At 47.0% G+C, this 16,908-nt stretch overlaps 1 protein-coding gene across 2 annotated transcripts in view; it reads left to right on the top strand.

Annotated features, from left to right (window-relative positions):
- Positions 1–7,907, top strand: part of SELENOS (selenoprotein S) — a 219,340-nt gene extending 211,433 nt beyond the window's left edge. The window contains exons 2-7 of one of the 2 annotated variants that reach the window (XM_005560619.4): positions 2,691–2,770; positions 3,433–3,567; positions 4,751–4,857; positions 5,431–5,520; positions 5,615–5,693; positions 7,242–7,907. In XM_005560619.4, the coding sequence (XP_005560676.2) occupies positions 2,695–2,770; positions 3,433–3,567; positions 4,751–4,857; positions 5,431–5,520; positions 5,615–5,693; positions 7,242–7,321 (567 nt within the window). In that variant the 5' untranslated portion in view covers positions 2,691–2,694 and the 3' untranslated portion in view covers positions 7,322–7,907. Of the gene's footprint in view, positions 1–2,643; positions 2,771–3,432; positions 3,568–4,750; positions 4,858–5,430; positions 5,521–5,614; positions 7,075–7,241 lie in introns of those variants that run through there. The other variant, XR_012415499.1, reaches the window with a different exon arrangement.
- The last annotated feature ends 9,001 nt before the right edge of the window (positions 7,908–16,908 follow it).

Here is a 16,908-nt window from a genome sequence, read left to right as displayed (position 1 = left end):
CAAAGTGTTTGTTGAAATACCTTTCCTGTTCTAGACAAGCCAAGCCAGGTAAGGTTATAACACCTGATCACCTGATTAAAGGGATAAAGGTAACAAATGCCTGGCTAGGATGAGTAACTTCTATCAATAGGACCATAAGATCAATGTGCTAGGAACGGAAACAAAAGCCCATCATCCATGCATTCAAATAATTTAATATCTATTAGATTTTAGTGGAATATATGCATTATATGTACATACATATACAACACTAGTTCACAATAGTTTACAAGGATACTTTGGTTTTCTATATGCTTAGAATGTGCATTATTTTCATGAGTTAATACTGGTTTCCGTTTTATGTTGCAAAGTCCTGAGTGAAAAGGATTGTTGCCTTTTTCAAATGATAGAACCTAAAATGTTACAGTTTATTCCATCTTTGTGATTACAGACATTACAGGATAGGGTAGCTAAACAAGGCAAATAAAGCAAACATTCACTTAATTTAACCAGATGCAACATTTTGGCATTTTTATACTGTGCGTGTTGACTTAATTCATTGACATAGATTGAAAGCCGGCAACAACAAATCTTTGCAATTTAGGATCTTCTTCCATAACTAAGTTTTGTGGGGTTGTTGTTTTTTCACCCTGGCTGGAGTGCAGTGGTGCAATCTCAGCTTACTGCAACCTCCACTTCCTAGGTTCAAGCGATTCTCCTCCCTCAGCCTCCCTAGTAGCTGGGATTACAGGCGCCTGCCACCACACCTGGCTAATTTTTATATTTTTAGTAGAGGCAGGGTTTTGCCATGTTAGCCAGACTGGTCTTGAACTCCTGACCTCAGGTGATCCACGCACCTCGGCCTCCCAAAGTACTGGGATTACAGGCATGAGCCACTGTGCCTGGCCAAATTTTTTTGTAGAGATGGGATCTTGCTGTGTTGCCCAGGCTGGTCTTGAACTCCTGGCCTCAAGGGATCCTCCCGCCTGAGCCTCCTGAAGTGCAATAGGATTATAGGCAAAAGCCACCATTCCTGGCCCACTGCAACATTCTTGAAGCTCTCAAGTCTTCATCTGACACCTTGTTAAGTGGGGAACTCTGTTAAACCATCCTGTTAAGTTACTATATAAAAATAAAACTGCTCCCAAGCATTGATTGAAACTGTTTTGCTAGAGCTTCCTGAGAGAAAAGTGAAGCCTAACCGTTTTTTTCCATGAACTATGACCCCAGTACAGTGTACCTAATGTCCTTCACAGCCTAACAAAAGAGGTCAGGCAACCCTGCTCATCCTGTCTAGTTTATCAGTATTTAGATGTAAGGTGGATTTAAAGCTAATCTGGGACCGAGAATTGCAGCTGTAATTCCAAGAAGTCATTCAATTTAGCACATAAATGTTTCCTGCAAGATGCCAGAGCAAGTGAGAAACCACTCTGTAGCAAAGCAAAGAGTGATGGTGGTTCATCATCTTTTACAACTGAAAGGCAAACATGAAGAAGGAAATTATATTCTCTCCCCTAAAATTCCTCATTAAATTGATAAGCTATCTTTACAGCCTTTATGGATGACATCCAGAGTCCTCGGTTTGTTCATTTGAGGAGTCCATTTTCAAGGTGGCCAAAAGGGGAAAAAGGGCTTTCAGGTTTCTCTTTGCTATGGCTCATGAATGCCAGGTCTCCTTTATTGCTTTCTGAACACACTGCTGGGAAACCTTGATGAGGTCAGTGCTCAAATCCCTGCAGCCGTCCCCCTGGAGGAACTTCTTGGCAAACCTGCGTTGAAGAAACACTGATTGCATTCACGCTTCATGTCGGGGTTTGCCTTCCCCACACTGCTCCTGGCGACGGTGGTGAGGCAGCACTCGGATGTTGTCACCTGTTCATTATTTTTTCAGTTCTATTCCCAATTCCTAACCCTTCTTTTGAGACACAACTAGGTATGTGCACTTCAAATGCTCCAGAAAAACCCAAGGTCAAATTTCAAATAGGATGGTTATGGTCACCATAAAGGTGGTGACGTTTGAGTGGTGGAAGAGGGTGCAGGACGACACTGCAGGCAGAGGAACACAGCCAGGACACTATTAGGAGTAACTCTGATCGTGGCTTGTGATGATACAGTATAATTCAACGCAGGTTAGAGCCGTTACTATGATCGTTCTTTCCTAAGAAGTTTTGATTTTGGAGAAAAGAACCTTGAGGATCGGTGGGGGCTTTCTTGGCCTGAAAGGTATCACTGGCAGCAGAAGCAGGAGGCTGCCCACGTTTCGTGTTTTCACTTGGGGTGGACGTTGGCTGCAACCCTCAAACGCTGGGAGTCGTCAACCTACTGAGCCCTGTTGTCCAATGTGCCCTGGGCAAGGATGTGGGTGCAAATCCTGCCTCCGGGCGACCACCGGCCTCCTTGGCTTCAGTGTCCAATTAGAAAAAAAAAAGAAAGTAGAAAGTCGGTAAGAAATCCGTGAAAGAGGTCTGTCCTCCACCCCAACTCAAGCCAGGAGACATCACAGAACGTACCGGCACGCGACGTCCGGGCCCCAGCAAGTGTAGCCGGGATTTTTCCCCCGCCACGCCCCTCGGCCACGCCCCCTGCGTTTGGCCCAGCGTCGGGGCGGGGCCGGCCTGCGATTGGCCGGGACCACGACCGCGTCCGGGCGCGCCACGTGTGCGTGGGAGCGCACCGGAAGCGTCCGGCTGGAGGCGCGGCGGCCCGCCGCCCGTCATGGAGCGGGAAGAGGATTCCTTGTCCGCGCGGCCGGCCCTGGAGACCGAGGGACTGCGCTTCCTGCACGTCACGGGTGAGTCGTTGCGGGGCAGCAGGGGCACGCCGCCACCATGATCGGTGGGTCGTCCTTCGCTGCTCGGGGCGCCGGAGCCTGGGAGGCCTGGGAACGGACGGGCGTTGGCGCTTACGCGGACTCTGGGCAGCAGGCCCGGACCTTGCGCGGAGTCTTCTCGGGAGCCGCACTTCTCTAGGCGGCTCGGCTGGCCATTGTTTGCGCAAGTCTTTTTTTGCGAACCAAGCCCTTATTGTTGTAGTTACTGGGGTCACTCGGCCCTTGGCGTTTGCCTCTGGGACCTGCCCCACACAGCCCCCTACACACTCCTAACCCCGCGCTGTCACCCCTTTATATGTGGTTCCCTAGGTCTGAAAGGCCTTTGCCTTCCTGATTCAGATTAGTTGCTCTTCATTCTTCAAAACCCAGTTGCTGTGCCCTGCACACTCTAACTGCCCCCGATTCCCCAGATGGTTGAGAAGTCTCACTTCTCAGTGATCCCTGAAGTGTCGCACTTCTTGTTCATATTTTAACGATCTACTTAGGAGGCTTTGTCCTCAGCCTAGACCATGAAGGCTTTGAGGTCAGGAGTTAGACTGACTTTGCGTTCGTTGAGTCTTATGGAGAGGTCAACTAGTAGTGTCATTTTTAGTTTTTTTGAAAACTTTTTTTTTTCTTTTCAGTGGGCTCTTTGCTGGCCAGCTATGGCTGGTACATCGTCTTCAGCTGCATCCTTCTCTACGTGGTCTTTCAGAAGCTTTCCGCCCGGCTGAGAGCCTTGAGGCAGAGGCAGCTGGAGCGAGCTGCGGCTTCTGTGGGTTAGTGCCTGATAACCGAAATGAAAGCGGTGGTTTTACACCTACTTCTTTATATTAAGATTTAGTCTCTTGTTAAAAGTAAGACGGACCACATAGCAAGACCCTGTCTCTATTTAAAAAAAAAAAAAATAGCCAAGAGTGGCGGCACACACCTGTAGTCCCAGTGCTTAGGAGGCTGAGGCGAGAGAATAACTTGAGTCTAGGACGTCAAAGCTGCAGTGGGCTATGATCGGGCCACACAACACTCCAGCCTGGGCAATTGACTGAGACCTTGTTTTGTTTTGTTTTGTTTTCTTTAAAAAAAAAGGAAGTATATGGTTCTTGGTTGGGCGCGGTGGCTCACGCCTGTAATCCCAGCACTTTGGGAGGCCAAGGCAGGCAGATGACTTGAGGTCAGGGTTCAAGACCAGCCTGGCCAACATGGTGAAACCCCGTCTCTACTAAAAATACAAATATTAGTGGGGCATGGTGGCAGGCGCCTGTAATCCCAGCTATAAGGGAGGCTGAGGCAGGAGAAATCGCTGGAACCCGGGAGGTGGAGGTTGCAGTGAGCTGAGATTGTGCCACTGCACTCCAGCCTGGGCTACAGAGTGAGACTTTGTCTTTTCTTTCTTTTTTTTTTTTTTTTTTTCTGTGAGATGGAGTCTAGCTCTGTCGCAAAGAGCGAGACTATGAGTAGACATTATGAGTAGAAATTAGTTCATTTCTACTCATAATGCTATTTGGAAGGATTTTTCTTTTCTGTAGAAACAAATACTTAAGAATCTTACTTCTGGGCTAATTAAGGGGTGGATAATGATTTAGAAAACTTTGTATTTCCTTGGTAGTCTTCCAGGATTCCAGTCAACCTAGAGACTGTGGGTGTCACTGAGGTATCCAAGATGTGCTCTGGCTACCATCCCAGGCTTTATGAATCGGAATTGCTCAGGAGAACTCAGAAATTGGCATTTCTAACAGGTTGCTGGTGATGTAGATATTTGAGGCTAAAATCCATGGCTCGGCAACAGACCCCTGCCCCCTGAAGCAGTAAAATATATGCAGAGGGGTTAGGAGTACTCATGTAAAAACATGTTTCATTGTCTGATGTCCATACCTCTTTATACTTTTAATAATATGGACACTCAAAAGTTTCTATTTTATATTGTACAGAGTGCTTTGTCTCCATTTTTTTCTGACATTTTAGAACCTGATGTTGTTGTTAAACGACAAGAAGCTTTAGCAGCTGCTCGATTGAAAATGCAAGAAGAACTAAATGCGCAAGTTGAAAAGCATAAGGAAAAACTGAAACAGGTATGAACTGGCTTCAGTTTGAATGTGTACATAGAAGTTGTCTGAGGCTTAGTGGATAATGATGCCTGTGTGTGTGTTGTCTGTAAGCTTCCAGGACCAGATCCTATCCCATTAGATTCAGTAAGCATTTTAGTTCCTGTGATGTAAGTGTTGGTGATATCAAGAAGTATACACTATTGTTAGGGAACACTAGATGTGTGAATATATTACAATGAAAGGTCCAGAGCACAAAAGGAGGGACAGACTGGAGCAGGATGCATGTGAGTGTGTGCGTGCATGTGCCTGTGTCTCCCACATTACCAAAAATGTACTGATAGGAATGAGTTTCAGAAGAATGGAGTCAGTAATTTTTTTCGTGAAACATTTTGCTTTCTTTAATAGTGTACAAAAACCAAAGCTTCTCTATGTGAGTTAAACTCATACCACCAGATCACAACAGTTTTATTAACTAAAGAAAACGAGGGTGAAGTTTGTTCTGAAAAACGTTTAAATTAAGAATTATCAGAGTTAGTGTTGTCTTTGACAGAGATGGCAGCTTCTGAACTCTTTCTGTACAATGTGATTGTTTCTCAGCTTGAAGAAGAAAAAAGGAGACAGAAGATTGAAATGTGGGACAGCATGCAAGAAGGAAAAAGTTACAAAGGAAATGCAAAGAAGCCTCAGGTGACTGGAGACCTCGGCCAGCTGGCATGCAGTAGATAAAGATTGCCAAGTAGAATGTTTTAATTGCTTCTTACATCTGTGTGTGTTCAAACAGGAGGAAGACAGTCCTGGGCCTTCCACTTCATCTGTCGTCGTGAAACGGAAATCGGACAGAAAGCCATTGCGGGGAGGTGGTAAGCACCACTGATGTCAAATGTTAACAAATTTCCAGCACTTACAGGATATAGTTAACCTTGTAGAAACAAGATTATTTGCTTCTTTGTCCGTAAGTTAAGACTAATTCCTTAGGATTGTGAAGATTCAATAAAGGAAACAGATGCAAACCACCTCCTAGGTCCTCACTAAATACTTGGAAGGATTGTGCTTACAGTATTCTCACTTGATCCTTCTGCAGCCCCGTAGTGGGAGAGCTAAGTAGGGTGAGGAATTGTCTGCCAATCTTCAGATGAGTGTCAAGGAGCTGGAACACAGTGGTTTTGGTCTTTCTAGACGGGACCACCTTGTTTCTTGCAAATAACAAGGAGTAGCAGATGCTCATCCAAAGCTTTTTCCTGTGTGCAACACTGCCTTGGGGACTCTGTCTTCATCCCATCCCTGAGAATTTCAAATTTGGGAATTTGGGACTCCCAAATGAAAATAAGCAATCCTTTGTGATTCTGGCTAAGAGTTGCAAGTTACTGCTGTGTAAGGAGAGAACAAAGACACTAGAACACTGTAGGAACCAAGGCGGAAGACTTTATATCCTCCATAGGAGGAAAGGGGCACAGCAGAGGCCTGGAGGCCTGATGGCGTCTTTGAGGACTGAGGAAAGACTGGGACATGGGCTCCAAGGCAGCAGGGCTACAAAATTGGCTGACCTTAAACGCTGAGCTGTAATCCCCTTTGTGTCAGAAGACTAAACCTGGCTTGCTGTAGAGAAGGTGATGCATCTGGAAAGAAAATGCTATTTTTAAATGGTCCTGCTGGAAACTTATTTTTAGACACAGAGAGGTGATATTTAGGAGAGGAATGGAAATTATAGAAGATGGAATGCGTGGCCTGCTTGCATGCATGGCCTCTTTCAGCGTCCCCAGCATTTCTGAGCTGTGGCTTTGACTAGCTTGGCTTTACAAATAAGGAAACTGAGGCACCGGATTTAATTGGCCAAATATTCCACTGCAAGTAAGGAGTAACGCCAACATTTTAAGTTCTGGCTGGCCCTAGAACCTGAACACTCAACCAGGTTACCAGTTGTCCATTGACTTTGGGAAACTCGCAAGGGAGGGGGGTGGTGGGGGTTAGGGAAGGATACAGTTGACCCTGTTCTGACTGGTAGAAGTGATAAGTTTGATTCTGTTTTGATTTTTTTTAATCCGTTTTCTATAGCTTGAGCGGCCCTTATTTGAATGTGTGAGTTTCAATAAGCACTGTTATAGGAGGATTCACATACTTAAATCAGGCCATCTTGAGAGAGTTTTTGGTGACTCTTTTGCATGTGTTTTGGAGTTGAGACAAAGCAGCTGAATGACTTTTCCCCACCAGAAAATCAATTCAAATGGCAATCACAATATAAAGGTTTGTTTTTTTTTCATATAGCAGCTAAAAGGTTTTTTAAATGTCCCTTAGAATCCATATCTTTGCAATGCTTTGCATGTCACTCTCATAATTTTATTTTGGATATAGAATGTCCCCAGATTTTCAGATTTTATCAATACTGTTGTGCTTCTTTTCTGTCATCCTAGGTTATAACCCTTTGTCTGGTGAAGGAGGTGGAAGCTGCTCCTGGAGACCTGGACGCAGAGGCCCATCATCTGGCGGATGAAGCTAAAAATCTTGTTAGTGTCGCTTTTGACATTAGCAAGATGAATCCTTAACCCTCGATTCAATTGCCTTACGCACGCTTTTCACAGTGACTAGCCAAGGGGAGGTGGGGTTGATTTCTGTTCCTAACTACACCTGCATATGTCAGGGCTCCAGTCAGCAAAAGGTATAGATGTTGCCTCTAGGCATTAGGTCATTAGTCACATTCCACTTGGAGACAGTGATTGCATTCATTGATTTCATGGTTAATTGCTAGTTGGTAGGTAAAGGCCTCTAGATGATGAGCAGTCTTGATAAAAGAGGCCTAGTAATGTTCTTTTGAAATTAGAAATCCTTGCTGCTAGGACAGTCTCTGTGACAGGTTGCGTTGAATGATGTCTTCCTTATCAATGGTGAGCCCACCAGTGAGGATTACTGATGTGGACAGTTGATGGGGTTTGTTTCTGTATATTTATTTTTATGTACAGAACTTTGTAAAAACAAAACTATTTAAAAAACGAGAATAACATTTTTAGCATCTTTATTCAAGGAGATTTATGGACTTGAATTTGTCTATCAAACATTAAATAGCTTTTTATTACTCACAACCTCCAACTATTACTTATTTCTCTATTTATTATTGCTTACCCAAAATAAGTCTGGCAAGTGGCAGACAGCTGCGGTGATTTTGAAAGTTGACAGACTCCTTGGGGTTCATCCACAAAATCGGGTGCTTGGAGTCTAGTTGCTGAATTACTGGGATAAAGAAACATCATGCCTCGAGGTTCCTCATAGGCTGACCGCGTTTCTACACATGCCCTCAGTTCTTCCCTTATGCCATGACTCATCTTTTATGCTCTTGTCCAGAGGCACTATCAGCAGTTTTGGATAAACAGCCAAATAGTAAATATTTCAGACTTTACAGGCGACATACTATCTCGGTCACGTAGTCTTAGGTTTTTATATTTTTAAAGGATTGTTTCTTAAAAAGGTTCTCTGTTCCTGGGCTGGATTTGGGCTGCATGCTGTAGTGTGTGGACCCCATCTAGATCATCAGAAGGAAAAACATTCACCTTCAGAATAGGAGTAATTCGCTACAAAAGCACTCTAGAATGGTCTCATACATAAATTAGTCAACATTTGTTATCTCCTGCAGGTAGAATATTCCGTGGTTGCTTCTTGACAGAGGGAAATACAGTCTGGCCGTGCGAGACTTAAAATCTCTTGAGGAGCGCTCTGGAGAATGGCTGAAGGAGAGAAAACAGGAGCCTTGAGCAGTGTAATTACAAACAAATAGGTTGGCATAGTCAAGACTAAGTCTGTGAGTCTAGAGAGACTTGAGTTTTATTTTGCCTGTGGAGGAAATTGGGGGTTTCAGGTCACAGAGAGGGTCAGTGGAAACAAGGGTGGACCTTGTGAGAGGTGTGGGGAAGTCCTGGGACCCTCACTCCCCTTCCAGTGTGTAACTGGATTGGCTCCCACCAGCACAGAAGATTTATGATGTGGGAAATGGTATACCTGGATTAAAATATTTCATCCAGATTTGTTTACATCTAGAGAGAACCCCTTGTAGGATATAAGGGAACTTTTTAACATTCTTCCTTGAGCATACTTTCTGTAACTGAAAATGTATGTGAAGTGGCTGTCAACTACACATTTCATAAGTAGAGGGGCTCTGGGTCAGGGTTTCCTATGCAGCAGAGCAGCCCCCTTGCTGCCGTCCATCAAGAGCCCTCAACACAAGAGTTATAAATAGAAATAAACTATGAAAATTAGGGGAAAAAAAAAGTAGAAGGGTATGTTTTAGTATACTATTAGATGTGACTGACTACCTTGAAACCTGATTTTTTTTCATGGGAAGAAACAGTGCTTGAATTCTGCATGCCCCCCCTGCATCTAGCACCTTTTGGTGGGAGTGGAGGGAGGGTGTCATGGAGAATGATTAGGAGATAATGGAGGCGAGAGGGAAACTTGCATTGTGTAATAGCATTTGAAGAGCACTTACCACTTGGCAGGAGTGTCGATTTCTATTTGATACCCCTAGAATCCTATGAAATGGGTATGTTACTAACCTTGGTTTTCAGAAACTGAAGCTTAGATGGGTTTAGTCACTGGTCCACAACCCTACTCACTGTAGTCTACTTCATCCTTGTGTTCATATTAGCCAAAGGCCTTAGGGCATCAAGGTGCGGGGAGCTTCTTGTAGCTAATGAAACAGTTATGTGGCCGCGCATGGTGGCTCACGCCTGTAATCCCACCAACCGAGATGGGTGGATCACCTGAGATTAGGAGTTCGAGACCAGCCTAACCAATGTGGTGAAACCCTGTCTCTACTAAAAATATAAAAAATTAGCTGGGCGTGGTGGCATATGCCTGTAATCCCAGCTCCGTGGGAGGCTGAGGCAAGAGAATTGCTTGAATGTGGGAGGTGGAGGTTGCAGTGAGCCAAGATCATACCATTGCACTCCAGCCTGGGCAACAAGAGCAAAACTACATCTCAAAAAAAAGTTATGTGGAGTAATAATAAGTGAAAATCACATTACAGATCTAGGGCATTAAGCATTTCAGAAAGGTGGACTGAGCTTGCTGGGGAAAGCAGGTCTTGGCCCTTTCTGAAAAAATGAGAAATTGGGGGCAGAGGTGCAAATGCCAAAAGCTGAGGCCGCTGGAGAAGAAGGGACTGGGCCAGAGCCATAAAAACCATGCTTCAAACCTAGGCCATACGCTCACCTTGTCCACCAGCAGAGGCTGCTGTGGAGCTCGCGGTGTGTCCTGGCAGTTTGCAGGAGTTTGGGATGGACACTGGGAGCTGTCAAGTGTTAGATAATGTGTGAAGCAGCCCATCCTAATCATGGAGCAACATGAGTAAATCCTGGGGCAGAACACACACGAGTCTTCAATTGGAATGCTTAGGAGATGGAGTTGTGCCTTGGCCAAATGTTTGAGGAGAAAAGACTTGAACGGCCACATTTGGATCCCATCCCCGCCTGGATCCCATCCTTCTCAGGGACTCCACTCTGCGCCCCCTTCCTCTCCTCTTCTTCATGCCATCTCCACTGGCTGCTCCTCATCAGATAGGTAACATGCCAAGTCTCTCTTCTTGGAAAGAGCACTTAAAAGGTGGTTTATAAATAACAGGCATTTGTTTTTGGAGGCTGGAAGTCCAGGATCAGGGTGCAGGCATGGCCGGGTTCTGGTGTGACCACCTTCCAGGCTGCAGAGGGCCAACTTTTCGTCGTGTCTGTCAAATGCGCAGCCCTGGGTGCCTCTGAGTAGGCGTTCCTCACCCTGCCCCTTAGGGATGTAGAAGGTGCTCCTACTGGGTTCATCCCATTACAAACGCCAGTGGAATTTTGGTCTCACTATATTTGACTTGACATGACAACACTTTTCCTACATGCCCCTCTGCAGCCCTCCCTTCTTCCTTCTAGAACACTCTACACACTGGGTTTTAGCCCCCATGACAGCTTGCACCTCTCTCCTTTGCCAATTGTGCCATGGTCTCTGGTCTTGAAAAAGTGTTCTGTGTTCCCTAATTTCTCTTCCTGCGTTTGCTGTTAAATGCATTCTGCTGAAGCTGCTCTTCAGGTCACCTGTGGCAGGGAGTGACGGGTTGCCTTGGTCCTCACCTGAAGTTAGCATCCTTTGTGGTCCTGAGCACTCCTCAAGAAACACTTCCCTCGGCTTCCAAAACGCCGAGTTGGCCTGGTTTTCTCCTGTTTCTGGCCACTCCTCGTTCTCTTTTGCTGCTTTTTCTCACCTTCCCGAAACCCCTGGGGTGCCCAGAGCTGTCTTTAGACCTGTTCTCTTGGCCACATTTGTCCTCAGTCTCATACAGTGGCTGAGGGGATCTCCTTCCCTCCCCCTTTCTCCCCTGACTCTAAGGGGAAGAAGTCAGTTTGGGGTGACTGCTGTGTGTGCTCAGAGCATCCAGTCTTCCTCTGGCACAACTGTCACATTTTGTTGTAATTGTGTCTTTTCCTCCAAGACAAAAGGAGTTGTCTCTGGTGTGTGGATGCATCCCCGGCAGCTAGAACAAGGCCTGACATAAGCTCCTACCTCATGGAGTTAGAAAAGGCAAGAAGGAAACCATCACTCATGCCACGTGGCGGAAGTGGCATTGTGGATACCACACATGTACAAACGCATCTTCTAGTGATTCTGTAGACAGGTAATTGTGACTTATGATAAAATATCAGTGTCTCATACACCAATTCAAATGCTCTGTTTCGAAGAACTCACAGAAAACTATGGGCTCTGGGAAACTAAAGGCTCAGAATGGGCCTGGGGGTGCCGAGGATGCTGTGGACAGTGTAAACACAGGCCCCGCCCTGAGGGCCTTGAGGTCTGTGGGGGAGAGGAGCATTGCATGGTCACAGAAGTAGATGATGAGAGCTGATGAAGGCCCACAGATGGGAAATACACATTCCACTAAGAAATGATCTGACTTATGGAGACCTAACTTAGGTTTATTCTGTAGCTAGATTCCACTTCTGTGGAAGTAGAGGTTGGAAATTGTAGGAAATAATTTAAAGATGAAACAACCTTTTCCTCTGTCTTAGCTGCTGTAACAGTACCACAGATTGCGTGGTTTATAAACAACAGGCATTTGTTTTTGGAGGCTGGAAGTCTAGGATCAGGGTGCAGGCATGGCCAGGTTCTGGTGAGGCCTTCCAGGCTGCAGACAGCCAACTTTTCGTTGTGTCTTCACGTGGTGGAGAGAGCTCTGGGGCCTCCATTATAGGAGCACTAATTCCATCATGACCTAGTTAACCTCTAAAGGTACCCCCACCAATACCATCACCTTGGGGGTGAGGATTTCAACATGCTAATTTGTGGGGGGACACATACATTCAATATGTAACAACTACAAACCAGGAGTCTCTAGTGTTCAGTATTAGTACCAGCTCCTAACACTCCTGAGGAGCTATGTCTGTCTTGGGGTCTACATGGTCCTTTGCAGGTTCTGAGGAAACTTCACTGGCCCCTTGCTGCCTTCAGCCTCCTGAGAGGGGGTCATCCAGTGCCACCAGACCAGCTTTAGGAGTGCATGTCTGCAGATGTTGATGCAGGGTAAGCCCCCTTCTCTTTGAAGTAGCTATTCCAAGCCTCCACTCGGAGCACTTCAGGCTTCTCTTTGTCATCATTCCAAACAATGACAAACCCTGTAATAAGAAGGGCTTGTCATCAAAAAATGCAAGAGACGTGAGCTTGCCAGGGTGACCTCTGATTTGGAAGATGGTCAGCTCAGTGTTTCCAGCATCTGGACTGCTCTGAACATGACTTCAAACACCCATTTATCGCTAAGATTCTGCTGGGCTGGCTCAGTTGGTCTTGGCCGCACTCATGCTTGTGGTCAGCTGGCGGCTGGCGGGGCCCAGTGGCCTCCCTCACATCTGCCAGCTGGCTGGTGGTAAGCTGGGCGACAGGTGACTGGCCCATGTATTTCTCCATCTGCAGCAGGCTAACCCGGATATGTTCACATGGCGGTTCATTTCCAAGAACAGTGTGCCCAAGTGTTTCAAGTTGCTGCTTGCTCCACATTTTGCTACCATCCCATGGGTCAAAGCAATTCAGAAGGCCAGTCCCAATGCAAAGGCTGGAGGAAGGCACTGCCTCTCGGTTGAAGGAGCTGTCGAGTCACATTGCAAAGGCGTAGATGCAGGGAGGGGAAGAAACTGGCCATTGGCAGTAGAAGTGAGCCTTCGGGTCATACAGCCTTAGTATACATCTTTGTGTCTGTGAAACTTCTCCCCATCTGGATCAAGACTGCCCCAACTTGATCTTTGAGGACCATCCCCAAAATTTATAAGCAAGAAAATTACCCAGCAAATGTGAAGACTCCTGCTCTGACCAGTACACTCCACCTGAATCCCAAAAGAGCCTAGAAAATGGCCTGTAGCAGTCAGGAGTCAGCCGGAAATGGCATGCTCCAATTGGGTAGCTGAGGAGCGTTTAGTAAAGGCGCTGTTTGCCAGGGTGCAGACAGGGTTAGGCATGATACAAATCTGGGCAGCTAGCAACATCAGGGAGCCTTTAATGTCTCCAAACCTGACAGAGACCAGCCTTCAATAGAAACAGCCAGCTCTCAGTGACCCAGCGAGAAGGACCACAATAAATGACCTTAGTCTCCTCCCACCCACCAGCCTTCTGCCTGTACCTCCCATTGGCTGAGCCCAGCTGAAGGCGTGAGTGAGCCTCTGGGGATGGCTTAATTTCTCCTTTTTTTTTTTTTTTTTATATGGAGTCCCACTCTTACCCAGGCTGAGTGCAGTGGCGCGGTGTCGGCTCACTGCAACCTCCGCCTCCCAGGTTCAAGCCACTCTCCTGCTTCAGCCTCTTGAGTACCTGGGATTACAGGTATGCACCACCACGCCCAGCTAATTTTTGTATTTTTAGTAGAGACAGGGTTTCGTCTTGTTGGCCAGGGTGGTCGCACTCCTGACCTCAGGTGATCCTCCTGCCTCGGCCTCCCAAAATGCTGGGATTACAGGAATGAGCCACTGTGCCTGGCTTTAATATCTGCTAAGCTCATTAACCGATGCCTGCACTCAAGGTGACTGTTAGGGGTTGAGTTGTGTCCCTCAAAATGTGCTGAGGTCCTGCCCCCAGTACCTGTGAATATGCCCTTATTTGGAAATAGAATCTCAGCAGATGTAATCCAGTTAAGATGAGGTCTGCTGAGTTAGGGTGGGCCCTGAGCCAATGTGATTAGTGTATGAGTTCACTAGGGCTGCCATAACAAAATGTCACAGACTGGGTGGCTTCAACCACAGACATTTATTCTGTCACAGTTCTGGAGGCTGGAAGTTGGAGGAGGTGCTGCAGGGCTTTCCTCCAAGGCCTCAATTCTTGACTTGCAGATGGCCACCCTCCTGCTGCCTGGTCACAGGGTCTTTTCTTTGTCACAGTTATCCCTCCCTCCTCTCTGTGTCCTAATCTCTCCTTACAAGTACATCAGTCATATCAGATTAGGGCCCACTCTAATGGGCTCTTCTTAATTACTTCTTTAAAGACTGCCACCAAATATAGTCACATTCTGGAGTACTGAGTGTTAAGGCTCCAACATATGAATTTTAGAGGGGACAATTCAGCTCATAACAATTGGTGTCCTTATAAAAGAAGAGAAGAGGCCAGGTTTGGTGGCTCAAGCCTGTAATCTCAACACTTTGGGAGGCTGATGTGGGCAGATCACTTGAAGTCAGGAGTTCAAGACTAGCCTGGCCAAAATGGCGAGACCCCGTCTCTACTAAAAATACAAAAATTAGTCGGACATGGTGGCGTGCACCTGTAGTCCCAGCCTCCCAACTGGGAAGCTGAGAGAAGAATCACTTGAACCCAGGAGGCAGAGGTTGCAATGAGCCGAGATCCCGCCACTGCACTCTGTTCAGCCTGGGTGACAGAGCGAGACTGTCTAAATAAATAAATAAAAGAGACAGACACTGAAGGTGACCACATGAAGGCCTAGGTGACACAGCGAGACTCTGTCTAAATAAATAAATAAGACACAGACACTGAAAGAAGGTGACCACGTGAAATGAAGCCCACGGGAGAGACTGGAGTGACCCAGCCACAAGCCAAGGAAAGCCTGGGGCCACCAGAAGCTGAAAGAGGCAAGGAAGGATCCTCCCCTTGAGGCCAGGAGGAGCATGGCCCTGCTGACACCTTAAGTTTGGCCTCAGAAACTGTGACAGAAGCAATGCCTGTAGTTATAAGCCACCCGTTTTGTGGTCATTTGTTCTAGCAGCCATAGGAAGTGAAAACAGTGGCCTTTGGCAAGCACAGTTCAACTGTCGGAATTTCCCTCACATGTGACGAGATGTGGTCCCAAGGCTCAGGGCACCCGCAAGTTGCATGGATGTACCACGTGTAGCTTACTTAGCACCCCTCCCCAACAATGCTCCCCAGAGATGGCCCAGAGGGCATTCCTTCATCAGAGCATAAAGCAAGTGCTGGTGGGGGAACCAGGACTCTTCAGCAGCACGGGAGGAAGGCCGGCTCGAGGGCAGTGGGGATGCACCGTGCTGGATGAGGTCTGTTTGCCCCTCCACATCTACTCTCCACCCAGTTCCTGCCCCACGAAGCTGACCTATATAAGCTGCAAGGAGCCCTTCTATGCAGTCCATTCAGGCCTTCTCCTGGAGTGCTGTCCCTAGGCCACCTTGACTGCAGGCATAGGTAACTTTCTAAATGGATATGACCACCCCAGGTGTTCCAGCCAGCACAGTAAACCCTGAATTCCTTTTCCTGAAGTTGGGCTCTAGCAAGCCTTAGGATCCATTCTCCTCCTCCTGACACCCTTGGAGTCTGTGGCCGTGATTCTTCCCAGACTCCTGCCACAGGGATGGATGAAGTCATACCACATTTTCAGTGATGGCTGGGTACATTGAGCCTTATACTTTTCGATCTGGGATTTTCTGGAATCAGACTCTTTCCATTGCCTGGAGGTTGTGAGGGGCGATGAGAGTGATACCTGCTGGATCAGCAGCAGCTGGAGAGAGAACTGTCCCAGTGCCTTAAGTGAAAGCTGTTTCGCAGGAGGAAGCAGGCAGGGGGCTGAGATGAAGGGATTTGGAGGCTCGGCATTTTCAATTCTCAGCCTCCTCTGTGTCGAACCATATTTCAGGGTCCCACTCCTTTCCCATCAGTGCCCTTAGCATTAGAGACCTGACAGGGGTCAGCATTTCACTGGCAATGCTGCTCTGCAGCCCTTAAAGCCAGGCCTGGGCTGGGCTTCAGCCATTTCCTGCAACTACAGGGGATGGGGGAATTCCAGCAGGGCTGGAATTCACTGTGTTCACTTCCTGTGGCTGCTAGAACAAATGACCACAAACTGGGTGGCTTATAACTACAGACATTGCTTCTCCCACAGTTTCCGAGGCCAAACTTAAGGTGTCAGCAGGGCCATGCTCCTTCCTGGCCTTGACGGGAGGATCCTTCCTTGCCTCTTTCAGCTTCTGGTGGCCCCAGGCTTTCCTTGGCTTGTGGCTGCATCACTCATCTCTGCCATGGGCTTCATGTGATCACTTTTCAGTGTCTGTGTCTCCTCTTATTTATTTATTATTTATTTATTTATTATTTATTTGAGACAGAGTCTCGCTCTGTCACCCAGCCTGGAGTGCAGTGGCAAGATCTCAGCTCACTGCAACCTCCGCCTCCTGGGTACAAGCGATTCTCCTTCCTCAGCCTCCCAGTTAGGAGGCTGGGACTATAGGCACATGCCACCACGTCCAGCTAATTTTTGTATTTTTAGTAGAGACAGGGTCTCGCCATGTTGGCCAGGCTGGTCTTGAACTTCTGACCTCAATTTTCGTCTGTGTTCCGCATCAGATCCTAGGTAACTTTAATGTGTCCGTTTCCCTGCACACACTCAAGGCCCATCAGAAGCAGCCAGGTGACCCCACCTTCTTCATAGTCATCCTCGTTGCCATTGTGCCTGCTACGCCATTTGGCCTCCACTGCCTTGCTCTGCTCTTGTCCACTTTCCTAGGCCATGGCCATGGGTACTTTGAATGCCCATGATGTCCCTGCCTGCCATGGAGTAAGTACCAGAGTCCTGTTGCTCATTCCTTAAATAGCTGAGCGATCCTGTCCCCAGTCCCATTTTGA

This window comes from Macaca fascicularis, chromosome 7 (genome assembly GCF_037993035.2).
Source record: "Macaca fascicularis isolate 582-1 chromosome 7, T2T-MFA8v1.1".
NCBI lineage: Eukaryota > Metazoa > Chordata > Mammalia > Primates > Cercopithecidae > Macaca > Macaca fascicularis.
The sequence above is the reverse complement of the archived record's forward strand: the minus strand, read 5'-3'. Positions and strand labels throughout refer to the sequence as shown.